This window comes from Littorina saxatilis, unplaced genomic scaffold (genome assembly GCF_037325665.1).
Source record: "Littorina saxatilis isolate snail1 unplaced genomic scaffold, US_GU_Lsax_2.0 scaffold_227, whole genome shotgun sequence".
Lineage (NCBI taxonomy): Eukaryota > Metazoa > Mollusca > Gastropoda > Littorinimorpha > Littorinidae > Littorina > Littorina saxatilis.
The window spans coordinates 140,001-160,000 of record NW_027127096.1 but is presented as its reverse complement, the minus strand read 5'-3'; the positions used below and the strand labels follow the sequence as shown (position 1 = coordinate 160,000).

At 40.6% G+C, this 20,000-nt stretch overlaps 1 protein-coding gene across 2 annotated transcripts in view; it reads right to left on the bottom strand.

Annotated features, from left to right (window-relative positions):
• LOC138955569 (hexokinase-4-like) overlaps positions 1-20,000 on the bottom strand; it is a 121,504-nt gene that overhangs the window by 20,504 nt on the left and 81,000 nt on the right. For both annotated transcript variants that reach the window (XM_070327151.1, XM_070327152.1), the window contains 2 exons: positions 19,850-19,962; positions 2,731-2,877 (listed from right to left, as the gene is read on the bottom strand). In XM_070327151.1, coding sequence (XP_070183252.1) covers positions 2,731-2,877; positions 19,850-19,962 — 260 coding nt within the window. The remainder of the gene's footprint in view (positions 1-2,730; positions 2,878-19,849; positions 19,963-20,000) is intronic.

Genomic DNA, 20,000 nt, shown 5'->3' with positions numbered 1-20,000 from the left:
TGTGTGCGTGCATGTATGTGTGTTTGTTTGTAAAGGTGTGTATGTCCGTCTGTCCATAATGCGTATGGGTGTGTGTTTTGTGTGTATGAAGTTTTTTGTGAGAGTGAGTGAGTGCGTGTTAGTGAGTGTGTGCATGTGTGTGTGTGTGACTTGGGTGTGTGTGTGTGTGTGTGTGTGTGTGTGTGTGTGTGTGTGAGAGGGTGTGTGTGTGTGTTTGAGAGAGAGAGAGTGTGTGTGTGTGTTAATGTGTGTGTGCATGAGTTTGTGTGTATGTTTGTGTGTGTATGAGTGTGTATATGTGTTTGTTTGTAAAGGTGTGTGTGTCCGACTGTCTATGTGCGTATTTGTTTGTGCGTATGTACAGTGTGTGTGTGTGTGTGTGTTCGTGTGTGTGTGTGTGTGTTTGAGAGAGAGAAAGAGAGAGTAAGAGAGAGAGAGAGAGAGTGGGTGGGTGTGTGTGTGTGTGTGCGTAAGTGTATGTGTGTGTGTATGTGTGTTTGTTTGTAAAGGTGTTTATGTCCGTCTGTCTATATGTGCGTATGGGGGTGTGTTTTGTGTGTATGAAGTGTGTGTGAGAGAGTGAGTGAGTGCGTGTGAGTGAGTGTGTATGTGTGTACGTGTGTAACTTGGGTGGTGTGTGTGTGTGTGTGCGTGTGCGTGTGTGTGTGTATGTGTTCGTGTGTGTGTGTGTTCGTGTGTGTGTGTGTTTGAGAAAGAAAGAGAGAGAGTAAGAGAGAGGTTTGTCTTTCGCTGGGGTATGCAGTGCCTTGGCGTTGCACATCTACTTAATTTTTATGTCTTAGTTTAGCAGGGACAGATTGTAAGACTAGGCGTGAGCCTAAAATCTCCATCCTTGAGTAATAAAGTTCGTTCGTGCGTTCGTTCTCTCTCTCTCTCTCTCTCTCTCTCTCTCTCTCTCTCTCTCTCTCTCTCTCTCTCTCTCTCTCTCTCTCTCTCTCTCTCTCTAACATAGAAACATTTCCAGCGCAAAAATCAACATTTTGAATAGGTACAACAACAACACAAGTGTACTTCACCAGCATACATTATTTCCTATCAAACCTGCTCTAACATTCCGCGGCACAAATTATGTATAACACATCGCCGTCTCGTTCACCCGTTCCACATTGGGTAACTAGTCTGAGAGAATTGAATTGAATTGAATTGAACTTTATTTAACAAGGATTAAGATTTAAGGCTACGCCTTTTCTTACAATCTGTCTTTGGGACGCATAGACACACAATGATATAATTTAAAAAAATAAAAATTAAAAAGTTAACCAACAAAAGGAGGTCGGAAAACTTCAGCACGTGATAATAAAGATGACGATGATGATGATGATGACGATGATGATGATGATAATGATGATGATGATGATGATGATGAAGATGAGGCATGAAGAGTATACATATGTGGTTATTCATAAAATCAAATGTATACTATGCAGGTAAATATAAATACAAGCTGGTAGCAATCGAACATGTAGCAATAGTACAACAAAAATATGTTCAGAATATACAATGCACAGCATATCTTTGACGTAATACTAAGTGTGGTAAATCAAAAGGCGTTAAACTACTCAGACATTAAGTGTTTTTTAACACATTTTTGAAAACCTTTTAATGACTTGAAGTGCTTAAAGGATGATGGAAGTGAATTCCAAACTGAAGTACCCGAAAAAGCAAGACTGGTCTTATACAGGTCAATTCGTGGAATTGGTGGGATCAAGTTGGCCGACCCATATCTGAGGGTAGCTTTATTAAATAATGATGTAATGTAAATCGGCACTTTACTGTAATACAATTTATGCATGAAAATTGCTTTGTTTAACTTGAGATGCTTTTCCAGTGGAAGAAAGTTAAGCATTTTTAATGTCATATCTGTTGAGGCATTATCCTTTACGATGAGTTTGGCCGAGCGACGATAGAGAGAGTCTAACTTTTGCAAGTGGACATCACTGCTGCCATCCCAGATCGTCGAAACATAATTAATGTGAGGCATTACATGAGCATGGTGGAACATTTCCAGAGTCCTTCTGTCCGTAAATTGCTTTAACTTGGATAGGAGGAAAACGTTCTTGGCTACTTTCTTGCAAATATGCTGTAATTGTGCCTGCCACTTGAATTCACAATCAATAATTACCCCTAAAACGCGATGCTGTTGAACTTGTTCAATTGATTGCGTACCAATAGTAAGATTTAGTTTGAGTGGAGAAATCTGGTGTTTTTGTCTGGTTGCAATTACCATACTTTTAGTTTGTATTGGATGCACAAACATAGCGTTAGCACTACACCAGTTATATACATAGTTTAAAGCTGTTTGAAGGGAGGACTCTATTACTGGAACAGACTTTCCACTTGCATGAAGAGAAGAATCGTCAGCAAAAAAAATCACTTCTTACATTACTATCAGAAATGTGCAGTGGCAGATCATTGATATACAGACAGAACAAGATCGGCCCAAGCACTGAACCTTGAGGCACCCCGCATTTCACAGTCTCCTCAGTAGATATTTTACAGTTTAGGGCAGTATATTGAGATATGTCACGTACATAGGAAGCAAAGAAGTTACACACTGAACTGTTTCTGATATTCATGTTATGTAGTCAAAACTTGACTAAATGTAAAAAGAGCAACAGCAAATTCCAGAAGAACAAAACCAATTCATTCGTTATTGTTACCATCGAAAAGTGAAGGTAGAATGTTTTACCTTGTATTCCTTGGTCTTACCTCTGTATTGACGAGATATAGTCTGGTGTCAAGCGAAACCGCTTGGACAAGGTACTGTGATCGTCGACAGCAAATACCTCGTCGTCGTCGTAAAGCTTTCGTCTGACGATTTCTCCGAGGTAGATTTTAGTGACCATTTTTTCAAATCTAAAACAGATAGTAATAACTGATTTATTGTTATGGCTATGATTGGTAATATTATAATTCTTTGAAATAATGAAACATCAAAGTGCAATAAGAGGTTTACAGAGCAAATAGAGAACATGCTTTATTGAATGACGCGCATAACGGTATCATCAGTAACCCCAAGAAAATAAACATATTTGTTTTAAGCGTGTTTTATTCATTTTCTTTGATACAACAACAAACAATAACAACATTAAGAACGTTAACAAGCAGACTGCTTATGTACATGTCCAAAACGATAATCAATACACATTCCATGAACAACACACACACACACACATACACACAAGCGCGCGCGCGTACATACACACACACACACACACACACTCACAAACACAAACATACACACTCACTTACACACACTCACAAACACAAACATACACACTCACACACACACACACGAACAAACACACACATATGCGCACACACTTACATACACACATGCACACACATACATACACACGCACACCCACACACTCATAATGTTCTCCTCTCTCTCTCTCTCTTTTTTATATTTAGTCAAGTTTTGACTAAATATTTTAACATCGAGGGGGAATCGAAACGAGGGTCGTGGTGTATGTGCGTATGTGTGTGCGTGCGTGCGTGTGTGTGTGTGTGTGTGTGTGTAGAGCGATTCAGACTAAACTACTGGACCGATCTTTATGAAATTTGACATGAGAGTTCCTGGGTATGAAATCCCCGAACGTTTTTTTCATTTTTTTGATAAATGTCTTTGATGACGTCATATCCGGCTTTTCGTGAAAGTTGAGGCGGCACTGTCACGCCCTCATTTTTCAACCAAATTGGTTGAAAATTTGGTCAAGTACTCTTCAACGAAGCCCGGGGTTCGGTATTGCATTTCAGCTTGGTGGCTTAAAAATTAATTAATGACTTTGGTCATTAAAAATCTGAAAATTGTAAAAAAAAATAAAAATTTATAAAACGATCCAAATTTACGTTTATCTTATTTTCCATCATTTGCTGATTCCAAAAACATATAAATATGTTATATTCGGATTAAAAACAAGCTCTGAAAATTAAATATATAAAAATTATTATCAAATTTTTTTTTTCGAAATCAATTTAAAAACACTTTCATCTTATTCCTTGTCGGTTCCTGATTCCAAAAATATATAGATATGATATGTTTGGATTAAAAACACGCTCAGAAAGTTAAAACAAAGAGAGGTACAGAAAAGCGTGCTATCCTTCTCAGCGCAACGAATACCCCGCTCTTCTTGTCAATTCCACGTGTTCTGTGAGTTCGACAGCTACTTGACTAAATATTGTATTTTCGCCTTACGCGACTTGTTTTTTCTCTCTCTCTCTATCTGTATCCAGGTTTCAGCTAGCCATGCCCATACATATATACATACATACACACATACATACATACATACATACATACATACATACATACGTTCGTGCATGCATACATACATACGTACACACATACATTCGTTCGTGCATGCATGCATGCATACATACATACATACATACATACATACACACATACATACATACATACATACATACATACATACATACATACATACATACATACATACATACATACGTTCGTGCATGCATACATACATACATACATACATACATACATACATACATACATACATACATACATACATACATACATACATACATACATACATACATCTAGCATAGTTTATTCAGGATTCAAAGATAAACAGTATATGTATAACACGATATTCATCTCCGGAAAATGGACCCATTTGTACACCTCATATGTCTCAGGGGACAGATTGTGGCATTTACACTGCAGACACGTGTGTATTTACAATTGCAATTTATATATTATGTTTTACTAAGCACACACACACACACGCACGCGCGCATGCTTACACGCACGCCCACGTACAACCTCTCTCTCTCTCTCTCTCTCTCTCTCTCTGTTTCTGTCTCTGTCTCTCTCTCTGTATCTCTCTCCGTCTCTCTCTCTGTCACACACACACACGCCCGCACACATGGTGACATACATGTGCACACATACACATGCACACCCTCACACACGCCATTTACATACATTCCAACCAATACATAACTCAGTACAAAAAAGCACATACATACATACATAGATACATACAGATCATTCAATAATTATTGAGATTTTGCCTTTGATTTCAAACAAGTGGTTCATGTGTGACCATGTGAACAAACGGTACCCTTGTGCTATCGTGGATTGACTTTTTCTTTGACATCACGGTACCCCTAAGCTATCGTGGATTCAACTAGTGTGACATCACAGGAGCCCTTACAAGCTCTTGTGGATTCACTACTGTTTCCAAGACTATTCTTTCTATGCGTTGAACTGGTCTGGCGGAATAGCCGATTCTGTTATTTGCATAGGTAAAATTTCTGTCTGTTGGTACTTGACACCCCTTCAGTCTGAATTCATTTTGATGAATGACGTGAGATCACGCGAGATTTGTCCCTGTGATTTCCTTTTTCGGACGATTCTCTGGACATCGGACGTATATTTTTGTCGGGGTGATTTTTATAGCGCTGAGTTCGGTGTTGCGTCTGTCGCAAGCCGAAGATTGGAAACTAACTGAGATGTGAGCGTTGTCTTGCGGGTAAGCTTATGTTGTTTGTATATTTTCCTCTTTATGTTCAATTGGATAAGCAGTGATAGAGTATGCTGGCTGTGGGATGCTTGGGGAGGGTTTATTTTGAATGTTCAAGAAGGCTGTATTGTGAACTGAATTATTTTGAATGTTCGAGAAAACTGAATTGTGTTGTTGAAGAAGGAATGATGTGTTTTTTTATAATTATTTTTTATTTTTTTTATTCTCTTTTTGTGATTTTTTTTTTTTTTTTACATGTAAATGCTGTACATTACAGGACATCACCTAATCAAAGGGACAGAACCATACAACAGAAAAACACTTGAACAATTACAACATACATGGGGTGGAAGGATGGGTGGGGGAGGGGGGGATGTTCAGGGCTTGGTGGTGGTCGCAGTATCAAAAGGATTTAAGAAATAAAAAACCTAAGGGTTACATCAAAACATGCATATTCAGGCGCCAATCTCTGTAAAATGTATCTGCTGTATTGTTTCTTTCTTTCTTTCTTCATTTGGTGTTTAACGTCGTTTTCAACCACGAAGGTTATATCGCGACGGGCTGTATTGTTCACAACTGCGTTATACTTTTCACAAATAAATCTTTGCTTACAATTTCTACTAAATGTCTGAAAATGAGGGGTCTTTTTGTTCATTTTGGAAATATATACATGGTGTTTGGCACAGATTAATAACACATCAAAAGCTTTATCGGTGACAACATTGTTTGCAACTCCAAGAAGAACCAGTTCTTTAAACAGTTTTAAATTGTCACAATGGGTGCAGTTCGCCTTTAGCCAATTTACAAATTCTATCCAAAAAGTCTGCACTTTATCACACTCCCAAAACACATGTAAAAGGGTTTCTTCATTTCTACCGCAAAATGTACACAATGACGTATCCACAATTTTTTGCAAAAATAGAAACCGTTCTGTGGGCAAAATTCTGTACAATAATCGGTACTGGAACCATCTCAGACAAGTGTCTTTTGTTGTTTTAAAAACATTTTGAAAAATAGCCTTCTTATCTAACAAACAGTCTAAAGATTCAGACCATTTTTCGATACATTTTGGGACCGTAACATGTTCAATCAGTTTTTTGTAAATAAGTTGTGTCTTACCTTTACAAATACATTTCCACACAATGGGCTCTGTCATAATAAAATGTTTGTCAAATTCTACGCCGATTTTTCTCTGATATTTTTTAACAGCCTGGATTACACCTTGATACAATACAAAATCTCCTCGCACATTTGGATATTTAATTTTAAACGCATTATAGGATAAGTATCCATTTTGTCCCAAAATATGACCAATCTGAGCAATTTCATTGTCAATCCAGTTTTGAATGTACACTGTCTTTTTATCTCTGCGAATATTAACATTATAATGTAAACATTCTGATACAAAATCGTTAAAGGTTGTGGGGTCACATTTTCCATGTAGTTTCTTATAATTAATGTTTAAAAACATCGGTCCAAAACGGGTTTTCTATTCTCTGCATCAAAACATTTGCAAATTCCTCTCCTCTCATATTAATTGTTATAACAGATGGACATGCTTTAAACAATAATCTTGATATTAATCCAGTAAGACCAACAACTCTTTTTAACCAAACAATTTTTAGAGATGACAGAAAACATTTCACGTCAACCATCTTTAATCCTCCATCTTCATAGGGTTGGGTGACCGTAGTTCTTTTAATTTTGTCTCTTTTTCCATCCCAAAGAAATTTGAAAAAAATATTATTTAACTCCATCATAAACTGTTCGTCTGGATCAGGTAAATTCGTAAACAAATGTGTCAATTTGGAAATAGCCAAGGTTTTTAGGATTGTTATTTTACCAAAAAGTGTCAGGTTCCTTCTGGTCCATGAATTCAAAAGTTTTTGAATTTCCTTTAACTTATTTCTATAATTAAGAAAAACAACATTGGATACATTTGCTGAAAAAATAACACCAAGTGCTTTGACATTTTCCGGGTTCCAGGTAAAATTCATATCAGGCAAAAATCTTCTTTTGCAAAACTTTAAAGGTCCCAACCAAACTACAATTGTTTTATCATAATTCATTCTCAGACCTGACAGTGACGCAAAATGTTGTACAGTGAAACCCGGCTATATTGAAGTGGCACGGGACCCGGGAAGACCTTCAATATAGCCGGAACTTCAATATAGGCAATTATCGGTTATATTGAATTTCCCTCCTTGTTCCTTCAGAAATTCAATATAGCCGAACTTTTTGTCACTATACGTTCTTATTTCCGTGTCCACACATTGCGTTTGATGTGAGATATATTCCCATTATTCTTTCACCTGTTGGCTGTTGTTTTTCGAGCCTCCTTGCTTTTTTCTGCACACACACACACACACACGGACACACTCACAAACACGCACGCCCCCCCCCCCTCCCTTACACACATTCCATATTCCTCAGCTACTTCCTTTCTTTTTTTGCAGCCAGTTTCCAGCTTCTGAATAAGCTCGATTTTTCTTTTAATAATTGTCAGACTCACCCTTTTTACATTTAGTCAAGTTTTGCCTAAATGTTTTAACATAGAGGGGGAATCGAGACGAGGGTCGTGGTGTATGTGTGTGTGTGTGTGTGTGTGTGTGTGTGTGTGTGTGTGTGTGTGTGTGTGTGTGTGTGTGTCTGTCTGTCTGTCTGTCTGTGCTTGTGTGTGTGTGGAGCGATTCAGAGTGAACTACTAGACCGATCTTTATGAAATTTGACATGAGAGTTCCTGGGTATGATATACCCGGACATTGGTATTGCATTTCAGCTTGGAGGCTTACAAATTAATTGATGACTTTGGTCATGAAAAATTCGAAAATTGTAATTAAAATTTTTTTTAATAAAATGATCTAAATTTACGTTTATCTTAGTCTTCATCATTTTCTGATTCCAAAAACATATAAGTATGTTATATTCGGATTAAAAACAAGCTCTAAAAAAAAAAAAAAATAAAAATTATGATTAAAATTAAATTTCCGAAATCGATTTAAAAACACTTTCATCTTATTCCTTGTCGGTTCCTGATTCCAAAAACATATAGATATGATATGTTTGGATTAAAAATACGCTCAGAAAGTTAAAGCGAAGAGAGGTACAGAAAAGCGTGCTTTGCAGCACAGCCCAACCACTACCGCGCTAAACAGGCTCGTTAATTTCACTGTCTTTTGTATGAGCGGCGGACTACGGTCATTGTGAAAAAAATGCAGTGCGTTCAGTTTCATTCTGTGAGTTCGACAGCTTCTATATATATATACGACTTGTGTCTGTGTGTCTGTGTGTTTGTGTGTTTGTGTATTTGTGTAATCGCCATGCACGGCCAAAGTTCTCGATGGATCTGCTTCAAATTTGGTGGGCTTATTCAGAGAGACCCCGGACACAACCTCATCGATGAGATATTTCAACACGTGCTCTCAGCGCGCAGCGCGGAACCGATTTTGGTTCCACCTCAGCTATTTTGGTTCCACCTCAGCTACCCGGGCCCCCATACCGACACACCATAGCCGCTACACCACATCACAACGCCAAAGTTCTCGGTGGATCTTTTTCAAATTTGAACACCGTATTCAGCTACACCCCGGACACAATATCATCGATGAGATATTTCAACACGTGCTCTCAGCGCGCAGCGCTGAATCGATTTTTGTTTTTGTGTTTATTTCACCATTATAAGTAACTCTTCCTTATCTTCTCATATTCTCCAGGTTTTCAGCGTTTACCTCCCTTCCTTCGTATGGTGCACTCATAGTGAGTGGAGCGTCTTCGGATATTCCCGGCGTTCTGTTACTCTTACTATTTTTAGAAGGTCAACGCAGTGTACAGAACGTAAATTGGACCCGTAAATTATCCTCACTGTAAAAGTGCAAAGGTCGAATCAATTTATAGCCACGCGAAAAATACACTGTCATCTATCTCTCTATAGATACGGCTTCTCTGTGTTTTTGTGTGTGTGTGTGTGTGTGTGTGTGTGTGTGTGTGTGTGTGTGTGTGTCTCTATATGAGCAACACCTGTGCATTCTTCAGTTCTGTTTGTGATGTGGTCTGGCGGCTTTTGTGTAATTTTATGTACTGGCCTTCCTTTGAGAAGCCATAACTTGCTCAGTCCTGTTTGAGTGGAGTTCGCCTCCAAAGGTGATTAACACGGTTACATTCGTCGACAAGGATGGGACTCGATATGGTCAGGAATGGCATTATGGCCACTGAATCATTTTCGTGCTGTTCCCATTCCACGAATCTGGGAGGGACCTAAGCTTGGCGGGTCCATTGTTCGGACCCGGCAAAGCCGGCGTACGGCTCTAAGTACTTCTTCCCGGCGAAGCCGGCTACCCGGCGAAGCGGGTATTCGTGTGAGTTTAGATAGAGCGGACAGCGTCAGATAAACTCTATTTAAACGAGACAGATTAGCCGCGGGTGGAGGAGGAGGATGTTAGATACTTGAGGTAGGCCTAAAGGGATCAGTGTTGGCAGGTAGGGAAGAGAGGGTAGTAAAGCAGGATATCAACACTTAGGCCCGTAATTAGAAAGAGAGGGGAGAGGAGGACTTGTGAAAGTCAAGGAGAATAGCCCAGCCGCAATGTCCATGTTGCCGGGGGGCTTGCACGTGTGATGCATCAGCGGGGGTCTATAAGAACGGGAGAGCAACACATTGTGGTCAGTCCTTACCAGCGCGGCGCAGCGGGCATATGCCAACTATTTCTTACTGCAAAATGGACTTCGAATTTGGAGCGTGGGCAACAGATCTGCCTTTAACGGTGGTTAAAGTTCTCCAGGATGAGGAGTTGAACACCCTCAATGTGCTGAGAAATGCGACTGCCCAGGATTTGGAGGGCCTGGGTCTCAAGCGTGGCCACTACGTAGCGCTGAGAGTAGCAGTGGCGGCCCTGCAAAAGCGAAGCGGGGGAGGGCCACTATCCCAGCGGGTGACTGAGGAAAAAAGCGTGGAACCACTCCAGGGACTGTTAGGCGGCTTGTCACTGCAGCCAACAGGTGAGACCTCCTATCTCTCCATTCTGGATTTTGTGCCGGGGTCGATGGCGGCCGAGGAAGAGGTGACACTCGGGGGAGGTGTCATCCTAAAACTCAACCAGAGACCAAAACTTGACAAAGTCTCCCCCTGCCACTGGATTGTGGCAAACGCACGCATCATGGCGAAGTTGAGTGCTGAGAAGCCCGGGTTTGACTCGACCGCCTACCTCCGGTACACAGAGATGATAGGCGAGCTGGGGGCCAGATACTTGTGGCAGTCGGTGCTTCTGTACGACGACGAGTACAGAAGGCGCCAGTCGTCCAGCGGATTCAAGTGGGGAACCCCCAACCCCCACCTGTCCACGGTGATCCTGCGGGACCGGCTCCAGCATGGCGTCCAAGACAACAAGGGCGGCAAGGCTACGACGGCCAGCGGCGGTTCCCGGCGACCAGCGGGACCCAACGGGAAGGAAGTGTGCTTATTGTATACCAACAAAGGCGACTGTCCCTATGGGTCCCGCTGCAGATTCCTCCACGTCTGCGACACCTGCGGCATGGGCCACCCCGGCAAGGACCACAAAGTGACAGCTACCACCTCCCCAGCCTAGGACACAGCGCAACGAATTGCCGACAAAACGGTAGGCCCCACCTTCAACAGCCCGTTCCCTCAGCTAGATTCCAATAAGTGCGAATTTCTCGGAAATAGTGATTCCATTAATGCTAAATCTCAAATGTGGCACAAGGTGCTAGAAGGCGATCACGACAAAACCTTTTTATTAGATGGCATAAGAAACGGTTTCCGTGTAACAGAAGAGAGTAGGGCAGGCGTACTAGACGTAGAGCAAACAAACCATAGGTCATCGAACGAACACCATAAAGCTGTGGAAAAAGAGCTATTAGATCAGATAGAAAAAGGTTATTACATTGTAGCTAGTAGAAAACCAACTGTGGTAAGCGCTATCGCTGCGATTCCCAAGGATGATGGCAGCATCAGGTTGATCCATGACGCTAGCAAACCCACAGGTAGGGCAATGAACGACTATTCTATACCTGAGTCAGCTAAATTTCAAACCGTATCTGACGCGTGCGCCCTAGCGAAGACAGGGTATTGGTGTGCAAAAGTAGACTTGCAGTCCGCCTATCGGTCAGTATGCATCAGTCCGGACGATTATTGTATGACTGGGCTGAAATGGCATTTCACAGGTGAAAAGAAACCTACTTATCTCTTTGACAGTCGGCTGCCTTTTGGCAGCAACGTAGGGCCATCACACTTCCATCGCCTGTCGCAAGCTATTCGCAGATGCATGGCACGGAAAGGCATGCCAGGTGTGTTAGCGTATATTGATGATTTTCTTCTGGTAGCAGCTACCAGACAAGAGTGCAATGACATGTTACTGTCTTTAATTAGATTATTGAGGGAACTGGGTTTCAACATTAGCTGGAAGAAGGTGGTGGGGCCTACTCAACGTATCACGTTTCTCGGTGTCGACATCGACACGCGAAACAACACCCTGTCACTTGGAAGTGACAAGTTGCAGCAACTGCGGCAGCGACTCCTCCAGATCCGAGGAAAGAAGCGCGCGACAAAAACTCAGCTACAAAGCATAGCGGGGTCCCTTAATTGGGCCTGTCAGGCTGTCAGAGGAGGAAAATTCTTTCTGCGGCGGATACTGAACACGATTAAACCCCTTCAGCAGCAGCGACACAAAGCGAAACTATCTGGCGAATTTCATAAGGATGTACAATGGTGGCTTTCTTTTATGCATGTATTTAACGGCACAGTATATTATTTTCACAATGCAAAACAGCATGTTCATGTAGATGCATGTAATATTGCAGCGGGTGCCTTTTGGCAAGGTGACTGGCAGTACACCATCTTTGAAAAAGACATGCAGGCAGCAAAGGAGCTACATATTAACTATAAAGAAGTGTGCGCTGTGGTGCAAGCAGTGACACGATGGGCTCCGATGTGGTGCGGACAAGAAGTGATTATTCATACCGATAGTACTGTCGCAAAAGCTATCATTAATAAGGGCAGATCGACTAATAAGTATGTGAACAGTCTGCTCCGTAAAATGGCGTGGGAATGTGCAAAAGTGAACTGCAAAATCGCGGCGATACATGTGGCTGGTAGTGTAAACATCATGGCTGACACAATTTCCCGCCTCCATGAGCCCAGACGGCGCGAAGACTTAGTGCGTCTGTTGACATTCTGGCACCGGGGGAGACCCCCCGACATCAACCTGTGTGACCATATGTCTGACCAAGCCCTGTTGTTCCTTGTTTTTCAGACCAGCAGCCCCCATTAGGGGCGCAACTGACGGCAAAGTGTTGGATTACAGAGCAAGTGCCTTTTCTGATAACACTAGGAAGACTTACCGCATCCACCTTACCTCGTATTTACGTTTCTGTGGGGAGATGGACATAATGTCAGTGCCTGTGAACGAGCAGACTGTTGCGCAATACGCAGCGTACCTAGCCCGAGGTTTGAAACCGTCCTCCATCAAGCAATACATCAACATTATTCGCATTCTTCATCTTGAAAGATTCAGGGACTCGTGGTACGTCCAGACAACACTTAAGGGCATCGAAAAATGCAAGGGGTGTGCCACTGATAAGAAAACCCCAATCACCCCTGAATTACTACACATAATAAAAAGCCAGCTGGACCTTGAGTGTAGGCAAGATATTGTGTTCTGGGCTGCGTGTTTGGTGCTTTTTTTCGGAGTTCTCCGGAGATCGAACTTGTTTCAGGACAACGGGAACTTCGATCCTTGTAAGCAGCTCACAAGAGACCAGGTGGTTATTCTGGGTACGGGCATGTCAATAACGCTCCAATGGAGCAAAACGATTCAGCGTAAAGAGCGCTCTGTTGAAATTAAGCTCCCGGCAATGTCACTCCATCCCTTGTGTCCAGTGTCTGCCGTGACCGCTGTGTTACCTTTGTTGGGGCCGATGGACCCCAAGGCGCAGGTCTTCCCGATGAAAGGATCAGACTTTAATAAGAAACTGCGCTTGACTACCGCTGTTGCTGGGGGAAACTTCTCCAGCCACAGCTTTCGGCGGGGTGGTGCCGCGTGGGCGTTGAGTTGTGGTGTGCCGGGGGAAATTGTCAAGGTGATGGGGGATTGGAAAAGCAACGCGTACTTAGGCTACTTAGACCAGCTGCCACAAAAGATCATCTTACAGATCACATGTAGCCCAGGCAACTCCTTCATGTATAACATCACAACAATCCTAAACCTCCCACCTCTAACCTAGTATACTGTCTTTAGTTGGGCTGAATAACGAGTAGTACCTCTAATTTGGGACTTATCACTGCACAATGATATCTCTCATTGTCAGATGGTATTCTCTTGAATAAACTGCCCTCGTTATTTGCCCAAATCAATACATGACTTCGCTATGTGTGATGTATGTGCGCACGAGAGTGATTGCGTGTGTGCCAGGTGTATGTGAGTGTGTGCGCGCGCAGGTGTGTGTGTATAACTGTAAGTAATAAGAGGGAGAGAAAGAGGAGTGTCATTTCTTTGGGATTATCGTGTGCTCTTGATTTGCGCCGGGGGGGGGGGGGGGGGGGGGGGGCGATAAGTGAGTAGTTTAAGTGTGAGTTTAGATAGAGCGGACAGCGTCAGATAAACTCTATTTAAACGAGACAGATTAGCCGCGGGTGGAGGAGGAGGATGTTAGATACTTGAGGTAGGCCTAAAGGGATCAGTGTTGGCAGGTAGGGAAGAGAGGGTAGTAAAGCAGGATATCAACACTTAGGCCCGTAATTAGAAAGAGAGGGGAGAGGAGGACTTGTGAAAGTCAAGGAGAATAGCCCAGCCGCAATGTCCATGATGCCGGGGGGCTTGCACGTGTGATGCATCAGCGGGGGTCTATAAGAACGGGAGAGCAACACATTGTGGTCAGTCCTTACCAGCGCGGCGCAGCGGGCATATGCCAACTATTTCTTACCCCCCATCCACCCCCGGCATCCACCGTTGTATTTTGTTAGCAATCCGTTGCATGATGTTTTTAATTTTGAGGCAAATGCATGCCTGTTTGTGCCTTCACTTGAAGTGAGGTTGTGCATGAAGCGACTCGAACCTTGTTAATGTTATGTAATCATTATTCACGGTGTTTAAATCTTTGAGTGAGGGCTCCTTGTGTTTGTTGTTAGTGTAACCAAATGTTTGTTGTTTTTTGTTGTGGACTTATGGGACTTATCACTGCACAATGATATCTCTCATTGTCAGATGGTATTCTCTTGAATAAACTGCCCTCGTTATTTGCCCAAATCAATACATGACTTCGCTATGTGTGATGTATGTGCGCACGAGAGTGATTGCGTGTGTGTCAGGTGTATGTGAGTGTGTGCGCGCGCAGGTGTGTGAGTATAACTGTAAGTAATAAGAGGGAGAGAAAGAGGAGTGTCATTTCTTTGGGATTATCGTGTGCTCTTGATTTGCGCCGGGGGGGGGGGGGGGGGGCGATAAGTGAGTAGTTTAAATTCTAGTGACTAAATGTGTGCATAACGCATAACGGAGTGAAACTGACGAGTCTGTTCAGCGCGGTAGTGGTTTCGCTGTGCTGCATAGCACGCTTTTCTGTACCTCTCTTCGTTTTAACTTTCTGAGCGTGTTTGTAATCCAAACATATCCTATCTATATGTTTTTGGAATCAGGCACCGACAAGGAATAAGATGAAATTGTTTTTAAATCGATTTCGGAAATTTAATTTTGATCATAATTTTTATATTTTTAATTTTCAGAGCTTGTTTTTAATCCAAATATAACATATTTATATGTTTTTGGAATCAGGAAATGATGTAGAATAATATGAACGTAAATTTGGATCGTTTTATATAAAAAAAAATTATTACAATTTTCAGATATTTAATGACCAAAGTCATCAATTAATTTTTAAGCCACCAAGCTGAAATGCAATACCGAAGTCCGGCCTTTGTCGAAGATTGCTTTACACAAATTTCAATCAATTTGATTGAAAAATGAGGGTGTGACAGTGCCGTTACAACTTTTACAAAAATCCGGATATGACGTCATCGTATTTATCGAAAAAAGAACAAAACATCCGGGGATATCATTCCCAGGAACTCTCATGTCAAATTTCATAAAGATCGGTCTAGTAGTTTGGTCTGAATCGCTCTACACACACACACGCACAGACACACACACACAGACACACACACACACACACACACACACACACACACACACACACACACACACACACATACACCACGACCCTCGTCTCGATTCCCCCTCTATGTTAAAACATTTAGTCAAAACTTGACTAAATGTAAAAAGTTAAACAAATCTTTGGAGCAAACATTTAATATAGCCAGGTGAAAACGTCCCGTGGGCTGAATTTTTGTTTCAATATAGCCGGGATTTCAATATAGCCGACTTCAATGTAGCCAACATTTTTTAACAAAGAAAAAGTAGAGCTTCAGCCGGGACCTGAAAAATTCTTCAATATAGCCGGGATTTCAATATAGCCTACTTCAATATAGCCGGGTTTCACTGTAACACTTTTATACTTTCGCAAAATGATTGCTCTGTACCATCAAGAAACAGACTGGTATCATCGGCGAATTGTGACAATAAAATATTTTCGCCAAGAATATTCATACCACAAATCTTTTTGTTCTGGCGTACCATAAGAGACAATATTTCGGCACAAATCAAAAATAAATAAGGTGACAGCGGATCCCCTTGCCGGGTGCCTCGACCTACATTAAACCATGCTGAATACCGACCATTAACTGAAACACAGGACTTAATTTTGCAATAAAAAGTAAAAATCCATCGTTTCATGTCATTTCCAAAGTTGAATTTGCTCAAAGATTTTTCAATAAATGACCAGGCAACACTGTCGAAAGCCTTTTCAAAGTCGACCATCAAAAGTAGGCCAGGTATATTATGTTTATTTGAGTAGAACAGGGTATCATATATTAATCTGACGTTTTCACCAATATATCTTCCTTTCAAGAAGCCTTTTTGATCATCATGAATCAAATTTGGCAAAACACGTTTAAACCGTTCTGCAATGCACGTTGATGCAATCTTATAAACCGTATTTAACAGAGTAATTGGTCTCCAATTTTTCAAAAGTGTTTTATTTTTTCCTTCCTTTGGAATACATACTATAACGCCCTGTCTCTGAGTCACCGACATTTCTCCTTTCTCAAATCCACAATTTACAGACCGTAACATAAACTTTCCTAAGTCGGAATAGAAAAACTTGAAGAATTCCGCAGTGTACCCATATCCTGGGCTTTTGTCGTTGTTTAATTTTTTCACAGCTTTGAGTAGCTCACATTGAGTAAGTCTACCTTCCAATTGTTTACTCTCAGCATCTGTTAATACAGGATGAGCCAGGTTTTCATCAATCTCTTGATTTACCAGTTCGGCTTCTCTTGAAGCATATAACTCCTCATAAAAGGTCTGTGCTTCTTTAACAATCAAAGCATTATCATGAATAACTTCACCATCATCTTTCTGCAAAAAACACATGGACTTCTGGGCAAACTGTCTTTTCTCCAAATTACAAAAATATTTTGTATTTTTTTCCCTTCACCAATCAACTTAGCACGGGATCTAATTATCATACCATCTACTTTTTTCTGCCTTATTTGACTTAACTCCTGTCGTGTTTGCTCTAATAGTTGTATATTATACTCTGTCAAATTACTTTCCAAAGTGTATACTTGAGAAAGAAGATCTTTTTCTGTTCTGTTATTTTCCTTTTTATATTTAGTCAAGTTTTGACTAAATATTTTAACATCGAGGGGGAATCGAAACGAGGGTCGTGGTGTATGTGCGTGTGTGTGTGTGTGTGTGTGTGTGTGTGTGTGTGTCTGTCTGTGTGTAGAGCGATTCAGACTAAACTACTGGACCGATCTTTATGAAATGTGACATGAGAGTTCCTGGGTATGAAATCCCCACACGTTTTTTTCATTTTTTTGATAAATGTCTGTGATGACGTCATATCCGGCTTTTTGTGAAAGTTGAGGCGGCACTGTCACGCCCTCATTTTTCAACAAAATTGGTTGAAATTTTGGTCAAGTAATCTTCGACAAAGCCCGGACTTCGGTATTGCATTTCAGCTTGGTGGCTTAAAAATTAATTAATGACTTTGGTCATTAAAAATCTGAAAATTGTAAAAAAAAATAAAAATTTATAAAACGATCCAAATTTACGTTTATCTTATTCTCCATCATTTCCTGATTCCAAAAACATATAAATATGTTATATTCGGATTAAAAACAAGCTCTGAAAATTAAATATATAAAAATTATTATCAAAATTAAATTGTCGAAATCAATTTAAAAACACTTTCATCTTATTCCTTGTCGGTTCCTGATTCCAAAAACATATAGATATGATATGTGTGGATTAAAAACACGCTCAGAAAGTTAAAACAAAGAGAGGTACAGAAAAGCGTGCTATCCTTCTTAGCGCAACTACTACCCCGCTCTTCTTGTCAATTTCACTGCCTTTGCCATGAGCGGTGGACTGACGATGCTACGAGTATACGGTCTTGCTGAAAAATTGCATTGCGTTCAGTTTCATTCTCTGAGTTCGATAGCTTGACTAAATGTTGTATTTTCCCCTTACGCGACTTGTTCTTTTCTGTTATTTTCCTTTTTTTTATACGAGGAAAATGAAATGCATCTACCTCTTATTTCCATCAATAACATCTCAAAAAACAACTGATCATCAATCAATAACTGTAAATCATCATCGTCAATCAAATCAATATTATCCACATTATAAACAGGTAAAGCATATTGTATCTTTACATCAACAATAACCTTCTTCACTATATTTACAAATTTCATATCTGTCAACAGTGAATTATTAAACTTTTAACAACATCAGTTCTAAAACTTACACCAACAATTGAGTGATCAGAATAATAACCTGGTGTAATATCAGCTTTCACAATCTCAAAACCTAACTGCTCTGACACAAGGAAATAATCAAGTCTGCTTCGCTGTGAACTATGGAACCGCCTCCATGTATACTGTCTCACATTAGCATGTAAGGCTCTATATATGTCAATGAGATCATACTGCTCCATAAAATCAACAACTTTTTTCCTACTATTGACTTTATAAGATTTGGCCGGGTAGTTTGTATCAACATTGGGGTTTATAACAACATTCCAATCGCCTCCGATAATAATTAACTCATTATCCATCTGCACAATTATCTCAAACAGTTTATAAAAAAAAAGCAGGACAATCAGCATTACTTGGGCCATAAACATTTGCAAGGGTCTTTTGTTGTAAGAGAATTTAGCTTTGGATATTTGAAATTGCTTTTGTCCATATAATGCTGACGGCGTGCATTCTGTGTTTTACAGAGTGGGCGGAATGTGCGACGGGGTTTCGTTAGATTAGGTTCGTTAGATTGGGTTTCGTTAGATTGGTTTTGTTAGATTAGGTTCGTTAGATTGGTTTTGTTAGATTAAGTTTCGTTAGATTGGGTTTGTTAGATTGGGTTTCATTAGATTGGTTTATTTTTTTAATTGTTTTTTAGTTTTTGTTTTTTTTAGACTTTGTTTGTTTAGCTTAGAGTTTCATCGGGTCTCTTGTTTTTTTTAGATTATATCTTTAGAGGGGGGATCTGGGGTGTAGTTCTAGAGTATAGTTTTAGAGTATTGTTTTGGTTTGTTCTGGTTTTAGAGAGTAGGATATATTGAAGGAGTTTTTGTTAAATGTAAACCCCCGTTTCCCACACATTCCCCACAACATCTTTTGGAATTAAAAAATCTGTTAATTTAACCTGTGTCATCTTGTTTTGTTTGAGTTTTGAGAGAAGAGGGGCACACGGTTACACATGTTCAAAACATACACAAGTCACTGTATAGTTTATGCCAATGTAAAGCTCATTGATTGCTCCATCAGAAAAACATGTTAGATTTGTATATTATCTCCCTTTGGTCGCACCAGACAACAGTTATTGTCCTTTTTATGAACAAAAAGTGTTTCTTTAACCATACTTGTGGGTGTTTTTTACACTTTCAAATGGAGCTATTTTAAAGTAAAATGTTGCAATTACAGCCTATGACATCCTTCTCCGCAGAGACGCATACGTTTTGAGCCGATTTTGTGAAAACACGCGCGCATGATACAAACAAGAGGGATGTGACCCAGATTTTTGACAACAAATGACCAAGGGTGACTGTACTTAGCGCTACGCCCTGACAAAACCACGAAGTTAGGTCGATTGCCATTGGATTGAGTACTTGAAGCAAGTGTGGCAGTATGCAAGATACAAATCTCAAGCAGAAGAAAATTCGTTAGACTCGTTAAGAAGCATAATGAATACAATGTTACGCACATCTGTTTTCCAGGCTTCACAGAATATTTGTCCAGTTCTATGTCTTCCTTAGCCTTCAGTAAATCCAAATGTCCGCCATTGCCGAATCCTCCCCAGTCTGCATTCATGACAAGCTGGAGAGAAAAAGTTGACGCAAATGTTAACTTTAAAA